The following is a 12,094-nucleotide window of genomic DNA, read 5'->3' as shown; positions in this document are numbered from 1 at the left end:
AAGAACGACGTAGCGTTAAGAAGGTTTCGGGAAACGCAGCCCAGATCATTCACACTGTAAAACTAATTTATTCGTTGTCTTTCTTAATTTTGTGCATATTATGTTTTAATGTACTTGAATGCTGTATGTTTCAGGATAAGTTAAGAAGGTTAACCACAGGTACAGTGGGTCGAGGACCAGGCAGACACGCACAGAGAACATCAGACTCAGAATATAAGATGCGCAGAAAATAAAACACAAGTAAAATCCAAGACTCACAGTCAGCTACTAGTCAATGTATAATTGGAATAGAAACATTGCTTGATTTAACGTAAATTTGAATGTCAGTTAATGACATTTATTAATGTAGTAAAGTTAGTAAACTATGCAAGTTATTTTACGGACTTATCTTTAAATGGGTTGATGTCAAATGGAGTTTACATTTATAAATTGTCATTATATGTTTGACGTAAATTTGACTTGGCCAATAATTGTTTACCTTTGAATGTTTTACATTGTTACTGCTTCACTTCTTGAAAAGGTCTCCCACAAGTCATACTTTTACAAAGATTTTTTTTTGCACTTAAATCACTATCCTTAAGAACATTTCTATAACTTTTTATAAATATGGGCCCTCACCTGTGTTTATGTTTGGGGAAATACCAGTAGATTTCGCTCCATGCAAGTGAGATTAGCTAGTGGGAACTGTGTCATTTCGCCATTGCGGTGACTAAAAAAATCCAATTCATTACTTGCAATAAGTTTCGATATCTTGTGTAGGCCTATTTTGGTAATTGAATTAATCTTACGTTTCATTCATATAATGAAAAATCAAGTTTTAGGGCTACCCTTTACCAGAAAGAATGAATGTGCATTTTCCCCATATTCCATTTAAACGTATTTTGGTGGCGAAATAAACTTGTTTAGGTGGTTTCTGGAATGAAATTGTTTGAAATCTACTGTATGTAATACAATAAACATTTTTTAGCTAATGCTGCTCTCTACATTTTTAACTGATCGACATACGGACTATATTTCAGTAAGCCGTGCAATTTAAACATAACTTCTGATGTGCATTTATGTTCATGGCATTTATAATAAAAAAAGAGACGACTGTGCGCTTGATCCGCGCTGCATGACACATCATGTGTGGGGTTAGGGGCTACTACATCCCTGAAATTAGTTTGCAGGGAGGGATGTCTGGGTTATAACCAGTCCCGCGGTTGGCTTTTGCGGACCTGGGATAACGCATTCTTAGCTTCCTTGTGTGTCCGTCAATTAACTGGTAAATGAAATGTTTAATCAACCACTGTAAAACAAGCCCATTCTCATGAATGAAATGCGTATAAATAACACGCACTGTTGCAATATCGTATAACTCGCCAAAACAACGGGTGTCAAATTTCCAGTTTTTCATATTAAAATAACGAGAAATACATAATGCATCCCCTAAATTGCCTAGTATTAATCATCATTAATACTGATATAATGATTAATCTTAAAAATCAGAAACAGTTTAGCAATAAAATCCGAACAATATGTAGCCCATACAATTTTCATGAATAATTATTATTTTCTGTTCTTTTTTCCAGAGCGCATCATAAATAAATAACATTTTCTGCGCTACAGGTTTTGCTTCTTGTTCTGGTGTTAAAGTCTAAAGAGTTTTCTATTGATTTGTTCAACACAACGTGCTTTTATGCTACTAGTTTTTATGATAGGTTACAGATCAAAACCAAACAGACATGGAGATAGAAATGACATTGAAAACGACATCAATGGATTTATATGTGGTGTAGCCTACGGTGGTTAGAGGTCCCATAGTAAAACAAAAACAGTTTTTGTAATTTGTCATGTTAATAACGTTCCAAGTCCGTTATCTTATTTACACTTAATCCAGAAATGCATGCCCGGCTACGTTGCTGCCCAGGAAAAGCAAAAGCGAGCGCGATAAAACCATAATAATTCAAATTCTGTGTCCTCATAAACTACATTTACATAAACAAATATTGGAATAGTTTCATGATCTTAAATCTTCGAAAATAATATTAAAAAATCTGCCATTCCCTATATAGTAATTATGTTCAAGATTGCAGAAGCCCGTGCGCATCAGTGTGCCTTTTCTTAAGTTACACTTATTTTCCTCCTGTGTTTTTTCCTGTAAAGCGGCATTGAAACACTTGGAACATTGCAAAAAAAGCACTACATAGAATTTAATTGAACAAGTTAAAAGCTCCAGTAGCAGCAGTTTTTCCTTTACATATTTTAATGTGGGTCCACAATACTGTAACCCATTGAAATTAGTTGAGAAATGTAAACGTTATTCACGAGTTCGCCAATGCAAATAATAATGATGGCAGGGATAATGCTGATAGCAGGGGTAGGTAAAATATGCGTATGGCGTGCTGTCCAGGGAGCGGGCTCCGAGCTCGCCGGTTCGTTCCGAACCCGGAACACTCTCCCCCTGATGTGGGCGAGTGCGCCGAGCTCGGAAACGGGGAGATGAGACGGGGAGGTGGAGGGGTGTTGAATTACTTGTAGAGATGGCGCAGGTGAGATTTCTGGTCTTATTTATACGGAGTCTCGCTTGAGCTGATTGCTAATAGCGAACCAGCCGAGATGATTATGTGCTCCGGCTTCTCCCGAACTTTGTTAATGAAACGTAATTTATGCTTCATACAAAAAATAAAAAACGCAGCTTCCTCGTTTACTGGTTTTCTGACATTTTTCGTGTTTTTAACATGATTTTAATCTTCATGTACTGTCCGTAGTGATTCGGATATGCATAATACTGAAATATGTGTAATGTTAAAATGCAAATGAGAACTCTCTCGGGATCCCTTAGTGTTCGGGACTCTCGACTGCAGCCCATGTTGCCCATTGGGTTGACGGCATAATACATATAATTTTACAAATGCACACATTCTTTAAAAACGCGTCGGTAGTTGTTAAGAAAATTTCGCAAAGCCATGCTTTCAATGGTCTATCTGTACCGCTTGTATTTTGAAATTCCCTATTCTCCCCTGTCGTAAAATCACGTATATGCTGACGTATTCGGAACTAGGACCGTATGCAATGCCACGCATGAGGGAACATCACGTTTATATGTATAATTCATGAATGACACGTGGTTACGCTAATGATGACGTCACGACTATATGTTTAATCAATTTTATGCAAATCTTTCCATTTTGTGACTTTCCATAGGCTAAAACCAATACGTCTGTAGACGAAATTACGTCTTTAGGTGCAAAAACGTGTCCACACGTTATATCGTCTGTACACGTTACGTCTAAAGACATTTTTGATTAAACGGCCTTCCATAACACACGTTCGTTCGAATAAACGGATATGACGTTTTTTGTGGGTGTTCCCAGTAATGCAGACGCTCGTCCACACCCACTAATTAACATGTAATTTGCATGACCGTGAACAAGAAAAAGAAAATGAAAACGAAAATGAAATAAAAGAGAAGAGAAAATAAAATAAAATGAAAATCAAAGTTTACATTTTAATTTGAATTGTATCAGTATTATTGCGTGAACATTAATAAAACCTTTGTAAAAAATGTTTTTACAATTTATTTTTCACATTTGCCTTTTCATTTTCAAATTGGCAGTCTTGCCTCGAGATTTTAGTGAAAATGAAATGTCAAATCACCAATTGTATTTTCTTTTTCAATTTGACAACGCATTGTCAGTGTAAAAATGAAAATTAAATAATTTCATTTTATTTTTCATTTTGGCACATATTGTGCACGCAGTTGTGTATAATGAAATTGCTAATCTGGTTTTCATTTTCATCGTTTAATTTATTTATTTAAATTTGGCAGGATTTGCCTCTCCCATACCTCAGCTCCTGTGGCATCATGGGATAGAATAGTGTCCATCCAAGGCACACACACAAATCTCAGTGGAAACAGTAAGCCATCCGCGTATTTCTCACCTGCTGTTTTTTGTATACTGATGTTTCGGACATATTGATATAGTACTTTATTACACGGCTCATTTGAATGCTTGATTCTGATTGGCCAGTCGTGGCATTCCAAGGGTTGTTATTTTCAAATAACCGCTCAAAACTAATAACACCCTGTAACCCGGTACCCGGATGCTGCAAATCATTTTGAGAGGGGCAGTTTAATATTACACAAAAATTAATTATAAAAATGTATTTTAATAACATATATGACATTATATTTAGAAATGATTAAACCAATTTGCCTGTTTGTGATGTCTGAATGTCGTTTCTTACTTTAAAACCGAAACTAAATGGCTTTTCCTCGCGGAAGGTCTGCATTCGGTAAAAATGAGCTAATAAAATATTTCAAATTTACATTTTATGTCCAGTTTTTTTCTCATGTGGCAAGTGGCCGTGTAATAAGCGGGATAATGTACAAGCAGCCGGCTGTTATCGCGAAATAAGCTCCTTCACAATGCCTGTACATTATCCCTTACGTATAGTATGAAAGTAGGCAATTTCGGTTGCAGAGTTCCTTTTTTTAGGAGTTTGCCTCTTGGATTCAAAACACAGGAGAGGATGCACATCTACATATTCAGACATCTAAAAAAAACAAATGAAAAATGCAGTCTCTTCCATCAACCTGCTTGTGTTTCATACACACACAAGCACACACACAAACAAACACACACACGCGCGCACACATGGCTGCTGCTGTCATCACTGACACTGTCACACAAAGCTGCTGCCCACACATTGTACCCTTTTCATCACCCAGAGCTGAATTTTAATGTTTTAACACATGAAAAATGTTTTTTTTTTATGTATTATCATCGCTTAGAACATTGATGGTAGTTCAGTTCAGTAATATTTTTTCACTGGCCCTAAAGCAAAGGGAAATATTGTTTTATTATGTATTTACAGTTATGCATTGGGGGGATCCTTTTATTCAGAGCGACAGTGATTTCCAGGGAACACACATACTAATAAATGTGTATCTTTGAATACAAACTCCTGACCTTTGACTAAGTTTGAAGTTTTCTCTTGTTTGTATATATGCCTGCATGGTTGTTGTGCATTGAGCCAGTCTCAAAGCAGCAGACAAGTAAAACTGAATTAATGGAATAATGCAGTGTTTAGCTGATTAAAAAAGTGAAAAGTGTGAAGACATTTGACAATAATTTTATTTGAAGTTCATCAACCACAAAATTTTGTATGTATCTTCTGCAAGTTCTTGGCTTGTGTGATTTCAAATGCATTGCATTTCAGAGACAGTGTGATATACATGTACAAGTAAGGTCCACTTATAACCAATGATTTGTTATACAAATGTTGAATAACTGGAACGTTATGGCTTTATTATGCACAGTGCGTGCCAGGCTCATGCAGGGAGGCAAGATGAAAGCCGGAAAAAATTATTTGCTTTCGCTGAGGAGATATGCCTTTAATTTTAGTAAGCTATACAGTAATCAAAACCATAGGCACAGAGAGATGTACTGTGGCGTGCAGCAATACAGACCACAGAGAAGAAGGTTAGAAAATAAACACAGCACATGTTGCCAAGCATTGGTGATTTATAATGCATGAAAAATTCTTCACTTGTTAGGGAATGGGAGCTATTGCATCCCAAGATTCTATTGTATTTGTTAAAAATGTCATGCTACCATACTACTCTTAGTATGATTTTTTGAAAATTGTGCACTGTATGTAATTTCTGTTTGTGTAAAAAATCTGGGTTACTTACTACTTTAAACCAGACCATGAATTGCATCCCACAATGCAATGGGTCATCTGCCTTTCTGTTTCTAATATGCTGAATAAACCCTAGGAAACTTGAACTATAGTTGTGCTATTACATACTATAATCCATGTACAAAAAGCATGTCAAAAGCTACAAAACTCTACATTTTACTTTTTAGGTAATTGTTTTGCCCTACTTGACCTCAGTTATTACAAGACTGAAACGCAAACTTTTCTTTGCAGTGAACTTTGCTTGCGCAGTGCCTGATAGCCCTGCCTTTCTTTCTCTACATAAGCAAAGTGACCATTGAGTGTGTAAAGTGTACATGCAGCGTTCCACATTTCATATGTTTTGATGATTCTTGTCTGGACAGGAATGTTCAAGGGCTCATAAAAGTTGTCGGGAGGTTGTTACAAATTCAAGCAAGTCGACGAGATAATGGAGTGAACTTCATCTGTCCATATTCAATCAGGCAAGTGCCTTTTTCCATGTCTTAATGTCATGTTAAGATAACAATTGGACCTCTTACAAAATACCTTTGGAAAAATTCATTTTTTTGGTCACTCTTGAAAACAAGTTTTACTTGGAGATAAAAATTTTCTGGCTGTTACATAGAGCTACAATTGGCTTTTATCATGGATGATGATTTTATTCATACTTGGTATATTTCTATGTCTGCTGTATAAGCTTATTTATGACCATTTTGAACTGTAATAGTACAATGAGTTAAATGACAATGTGTGTAATATCTCACCACCTCTGCTGAGTTCCTCCCTGGTGAGAAGATTTATGGGTGGAGGACTCTGTGCTGCCCTGGGATTGGTGCTTGGCCTTTGCTGGGGTGGGCATCGAGGGAGGGCTTGAGGATTAATGAGAGATGCCCACTGATGCTCTTTGTGTCCGTCTGCTCAAAGCTCCTGTGCAATCTGCTCTGGGGTCACAAGGCCACTTACTGTAGACATCCAACAGAAATTGGCAGTGGAGTTTTATGCATTAGTATAAATCAATTCTTCTTTTGCCTCTGAGAGAAGACCAAAGTGATTTTGCGTTTAATTTTTAAAATAGTCATTTTAAAAGTAAAAAATGTCAGAATATGGTAGTCCCTATATAACTGGTCATAGAAACACATTAAACAAAACAGAATAATTTTTATTAAAAATGTTTTTATAATTTAAATACCAATTAATATAAAATAGTGATATGTTATATAAAGATAAACTAGTGAAGGTTTTAATGTCTCTTCTAGTTAATCCGTCTCACTCTAAATATTCACTGCAACTAAGTGAGATGAAGGTCAATGTGTCAGTAAGCCATTGTCTGCCAGAATGTTGTGGCTGACTGCCGAAAACCACCTGATGGATGAACCCTGATAATGTGATTGCCGCACCAGTTGGCAGAGGGACAGCAAGAGATAGATGATAGATGATTAAATGTTTGAAATGTAAGATGTCTGTGGAAAGAATGGATAACCTGAACATCTAGCTAGAGATAACCCATACCATATATTTTTTTGTTGAAGGACTGCTTACCATTTAGAACATTTTCTTGCTAGCTGTATAAAATATGTTCCTGCTTGCAAATGGTGCACACAAGAAACGTTTCTGAGCATAAGATAAATTAATCAATCTTAAGATGTGAGTGATGATTAGGACCTTTATTCGTTTCTTAGCATAAAGGTTGGACATTAATCATCATCTCAGCACAGAAGGGGCAGACAAGCAATACACAAAAAGTGATATTTAAATGTGTCATTCATTCATTCATTCATTCATTCATTCAGCTAAGCCTACAATTTAGAAAAAAGAGACTGATACGTTAAAGATCACACTTTTGGAGTTTTTGACCTATTAACATACTGTTGATATCTGAATCCTTACATTCAAAAGTTTAGGATCACTTCACTGAAATGTTTCTCATAAACGTATTCATTTTTGTCAGTATAAAACTTTATTGGGTGGTTTCCCGGACAAGAATTATCTTAAACCAGGACTATGCCTTTGTTAAATTACGATACTTAAGTCAATTTAAAAAACTTTACTTTACAAAAAGCTTTACTGGTGTGCATCTTGAGACAACACAATCACACTGATAGATTTTAAGATATGTCAATGTAAGTTGTTTTCGATCAAGACGCCTCTAACATTTAAATTAGACTGGGACTAGGCTTAAGCCCTGTCCGGGAAACCGCCCCTATATCATTTATATGAGCTCAGGAATAGATGGGAACTTTATCAATACAGTTTAAAAAGCAAGCCAGTGAGATCTTAGAAGCTGGTTGAAATAATAACCAGAGTTGCAAATTCTAGGCAAAGGGTGACAACTTTGAAGATGCTAAAATATATAGTTTTGATTTATTTTTGATGTTTTCAGTAAATTTAGTTTTTGTACTGTTGTTAAAAAATGTGGAAATAAAAATGGGTAAGTGACCCTAATATAGGATCTATACAGTAATATAGTACAATATAGGAATATTGGATTTTATATGTAAATATAAAAGATTTCTAACATTTCTGACCTTAGAAGCTTCCCACACCCCTACATCACAATAATGGAAAACCGTCCTGACTGCTGGCCCGCCCTGCTCCAGGAGATTGACGATTTAATTCAGCTGGCTGGTGATAGGTATGAGATCTTTCTAGATCTATGTGATCACAGCTTCTCACACACTATAAGACATTGTAGATTTTGAAAGCCTTTTTTACATTAAGATGAAACTTAAATATCAGAATCTACTATTATGTGAAATGTATGTCTCTCAAAAGTGTCTTCTAATAGACTTTTATTGTTGTTGTTGGGTGTTTTTCAGAGACGAGCCAGTGTTTGTTGAAATGTTGGTTCCTTTTCTCCGCTACCTGTATTGCGAGCCGCAGAGGTTATCAGAAAATGCCCTGCTTAGACACAGTCTCCTCAGGGTCCTGCTTCAGCCACGAGGGGCTTCTCAGTCTGATAGCCAGCTAGGCAAAGGGCCGACTGGCACTAGGGTGGGCCGTGAACTGATTCGCAGCCTCTTTGACCTGTTTCCGTACATGCTGGTAAGCTGGAAGAGAGTATTAACTGTGCTTTACTAAAGTAGCTCTACTAAGATCCTTGGAAGGTTTCAACAAGAAGGTTTATATTATACATTGTTGTGAATATCACATGGTGTCTTGCTTTACCTTATGACTTCCCAAAAAGCTTAGACACCCAAAGGGGGTCACTGTAGTCTTTTTTGACATATAATTTCTTGTTTTCTCCTGAGGTGCTCTCATGTTGGTCAGTTTTTTTTGCACCAGTTATTTACAGTTTTGCACTGTCACAGTTACATTACTCTTGTAATTACTTTAATATTAAAATAATATTTAAATTAACTGCAATATTTAATTTTCACATGATACTTGGTTCATGTAATATCCTCATGCACATGGCCCATAGGTGGACAGTGTAACAGCATTGGTGGAGTTCGGCTCTTTTGTAGAGTCTCTGAGCTCTGCTCTGCTCACCGATCCAAGTATCTGGAAGAAGGAACTGCCCCAGCTTGCTCTTCAGCTATTGTGTGCCTGTCACCTCAGTGTGCAACTGGGAGGAGAACTGATGTCTCTGCTTCACACACTCCACCAGCTAATACCTGCATATACAGAGGTGAGTGCACACGTGATGTTATTCTGTTAATGTGCTTTATTTTGATAGTACGGTGAAGAAGGAACAAGACATAGAGGTTATTAGGACATTCCAGAGCACTACTGTCACTTCATGTCTAGCACTTTGGTACTATGAAAATCAACATAAAAGCACAAGAAAGGTAGTCCACATGACTAATTGCTTGCCAGGTTGACCAGGCTAACAGCTTAGCTAGAACAGCTAAAGACCAGCTTGCTTACTGTTATTTAAACCAGCGTTTTGCGTTTTCAAAAATGTAGTCTAATGTTAATGTACTTTTGTCAGTGGTTGTTGTCATGTGTTATTACGTCTCATAATTATTTATCAGTGTAAAATGTAGTTTTCCTGTGGTTCATTGGTTAAAGCATGGCACTAGCAATGCCAAGGTCATGGGTTCGATCCAAGGGGATTGCACATAGTCAGAAACAAATGTATAATACAATGCAATGTAAGTCGCTTTGGATAAAAGCGTCTGCCAAATGCATAAATGTAAATGTAAAATGTAAGTTAATATATTTTGGTTTGGTACAAATTTTTCTCTCATTTAATGTGTTCCTGTAGCTCAGTTGGTAGAACATCGTGTTAGCAGCCCAGAGGTTGTGGGTTTTATTTTCACAAATACATCATGACAAAAAAATGAATATATACTTCAAGAATGCAAAAGTGTCAATGTATCTTACTAATTTAACATGACCCTTGAAAGTATAGTAAAAATTTGGCCTTAGCAGGTGGACCAAACTGTCTCTTGTGCATATTCTTTTGCATAAGTAGACATCTTTTTATATTTTTGCACAATTTTCCTATACTAGTATGTTTTACATTAAACTGTTTTGGGAATACATTAGAATTTAATATAATAGTGGTCAACAAATGTAATCTCCATTTAATCCAGTTCTCTTTGGTTCTGTTTGGTCCGTTTGCTTTTTATTAGATAAATAACAATAAACAATAAATAACAATAAAAGCTTTTTTCATCTTTATAATGAATGGTTAGCAACGTTTCCTGCCCAAAGCAGATTGCATTTGACGTTCCCTCATGGATTGCTTTTGTTTTTAAACAGTTGCCTGACTGTGCTCTTTCTCACTGTAGGAACTCCCATCTGAGCAGGTGATAATGAGCATCTCCCTGCTTCTTCTTAGAGCTTCCACCTCCCAGCAAACTGCTCTCCTAGAGCTCGGTAAAAACTCCTCTAACCATCTGAACACTTCCTATTGATACGGTCTCTTTCAAAGTCTACACTATGCTGCCTCTATTTATGCTATTAACATGAATTATACATTAATTCTGCTAACAACAAATAATATGCAGTATACAATACTTAAGAATGCCTTTTCTTGCTTCTTAGCTGTGAAGATTGTGCCACCTGAGATCTGTCCTCCACCAGGCTCTTCTGTGCTGGTGATGCCCTTGTTGCAGGTTCTTTCCTGCTCCACCCTTATGGAAGCTCTCACAGATGCTGAAACACATACCAAGACTATTAAACTGGCCAATTCACTCTTACAGACGATTCAGAGAGAACCATCTGATCAAAAAGAGGTGCTACATATGATCCTCCATCCATTTTTCCTTAGAACCAAATTCAACTGGTTTAAAAATCCTTAATTCTTGTGAAAGATTATGATATTTTACAAGTCTGAGGATAATAGTTTTGTTTTAAATTTGTAGTTTGCATCAGGTGACAACAGCAACATCAGTGCAGTGTGACTTGCTGGAAAAGTATCTTTTATCTGCTTATTGTTGATAGTTATCATGTAAGCAGCATATGTTCATTGACATGGACTATAAATGAATAATGCAGAATAGGTATTTATACAGAAAAGTTAATGCACAGTGAACTAACATTAAAATTTCATAACTTTTTTCAAGACTTGATTCTGATTGGCTAGTTGCGATATTTCCAGGTATGTTATTCCTGTTAAGAACGCTTCAAAACTAAAAACGCCGGGTCATCCTGGTATTGTGGCTTATTTTGATTGGTGCAGTTTAATATTACACATAAATTAAATATCAATATGCATAATTGGGTTGTTTTCTCAACATATAACTTTGTAACACAAAAAATGATTATAATAAAGATAATTGTGTTCTCTACCTTGGACAAAGTAGAATTTTGAATTAGGAAATATTTGTTGATTTTATTGCGTTTTCTGATGAAAATCTCTTTTCTGTAAAGCTATATTTCATTAATTCATTAATTATGCAAGATGAACAAAAACATAAAAAAAACGTCTTGGTTACGGATGTAACCTCGGTTCCCTGATGGAGGGAACGAGACGTTGTGTCGAACTCAAGTTGTCTTGAGAACCTATCATCTTCTGAGTATTTAGAAAAGGCCAATGAAAATTGGCGAATGAAATTTGCATGCCGGGCTCCTCCCCGGATATCCGGGTATAAGAGGGAAGCCGGTGTGCTCATTCATTCACCTTTGGTCTGAGGAACCTAAAGCATCCTCCCCCGACCGCTGGGGTGGGCGGCCAGTGTTGTGGCATGAGGGACACAACGTCTCGTTCCCTCCATCAGGGAACCGAGGTTACATCCGTAACCAAGACGTTCCCTTTCTGTCGGTCTCTCAACGTTTTGTCGAACTGACAGAATGGGGTTCCTATGGAAAACGCCATAGCACTGAGCCGCGTCACAATCTCTGCGGAGCGACGTTGACTGGCCTGGGCGAGTCAGACGAACACGCTAACGCGAAATTATGACCCTCCATTGGAGAGGAAGGGGGACCCAGAGCTTTACACAAAGTTGGGAAGCCCCTGTCACCGGCCGTCACGGGCGGA

At 36.9% G+C, this 12,094-nt stretch overlaps 1 protein-coding gene across 4 annotated transcripts in view; it reads left to right on the top strand.

Moving 5' to 3' along the window:
• Positions 1-12,094, top strand: part of focad (focadhesin) — an 81,265-nt gene that overhangs the window by 14,158 nt on the left and 55,013 nt on the right. For all 4 annotated transcript variants that reach the window (XM_057340023.1, XM_057340026.1, XM_057340005.1 and 1 more), the window contains 6 exons: positions 6,051-6,149; positions 8,198-8,299; positions 8,484-8,709; positions 9,089-9,295; positions 10,404-10,491; positions 10,660-10,850. In XM_057340023.1, coding sequence (XP_057196006.1) covers positions 6,051-6,149; positions 8,198-8,299; positions 8,484-8,709; positions 9,089-9,295; positions 10,404-10,491; positions 10,660-10,850 — 913 coding nt within the window. The remainder of the gene's footprint in view (positions 1-6,050; positions 6,150-8,197; positions 8,300-8,483; positions 8,710-9,088; positions 9,296-10,403; positions 10,492-10,659; positions 10,851-12,094) is intronic.

Source organism: Triplophysa rosa, linkage group LG1, assembly GCF_024868665.1.
Source record: "Triplophysa rosa linkage group LG1, Trosa_1v2, whole genome shotgun sequence".
Taxonomy (NCBI): Eukaryota; Metazoa; Chordata; class Actinopteri; order Cypriniformes; family Nemacheilidae; genus Triplophysa; species Triplophysa rosa.
This window is presented reverse-complemented; position numbering and strand designations above follow the sequence as displayed.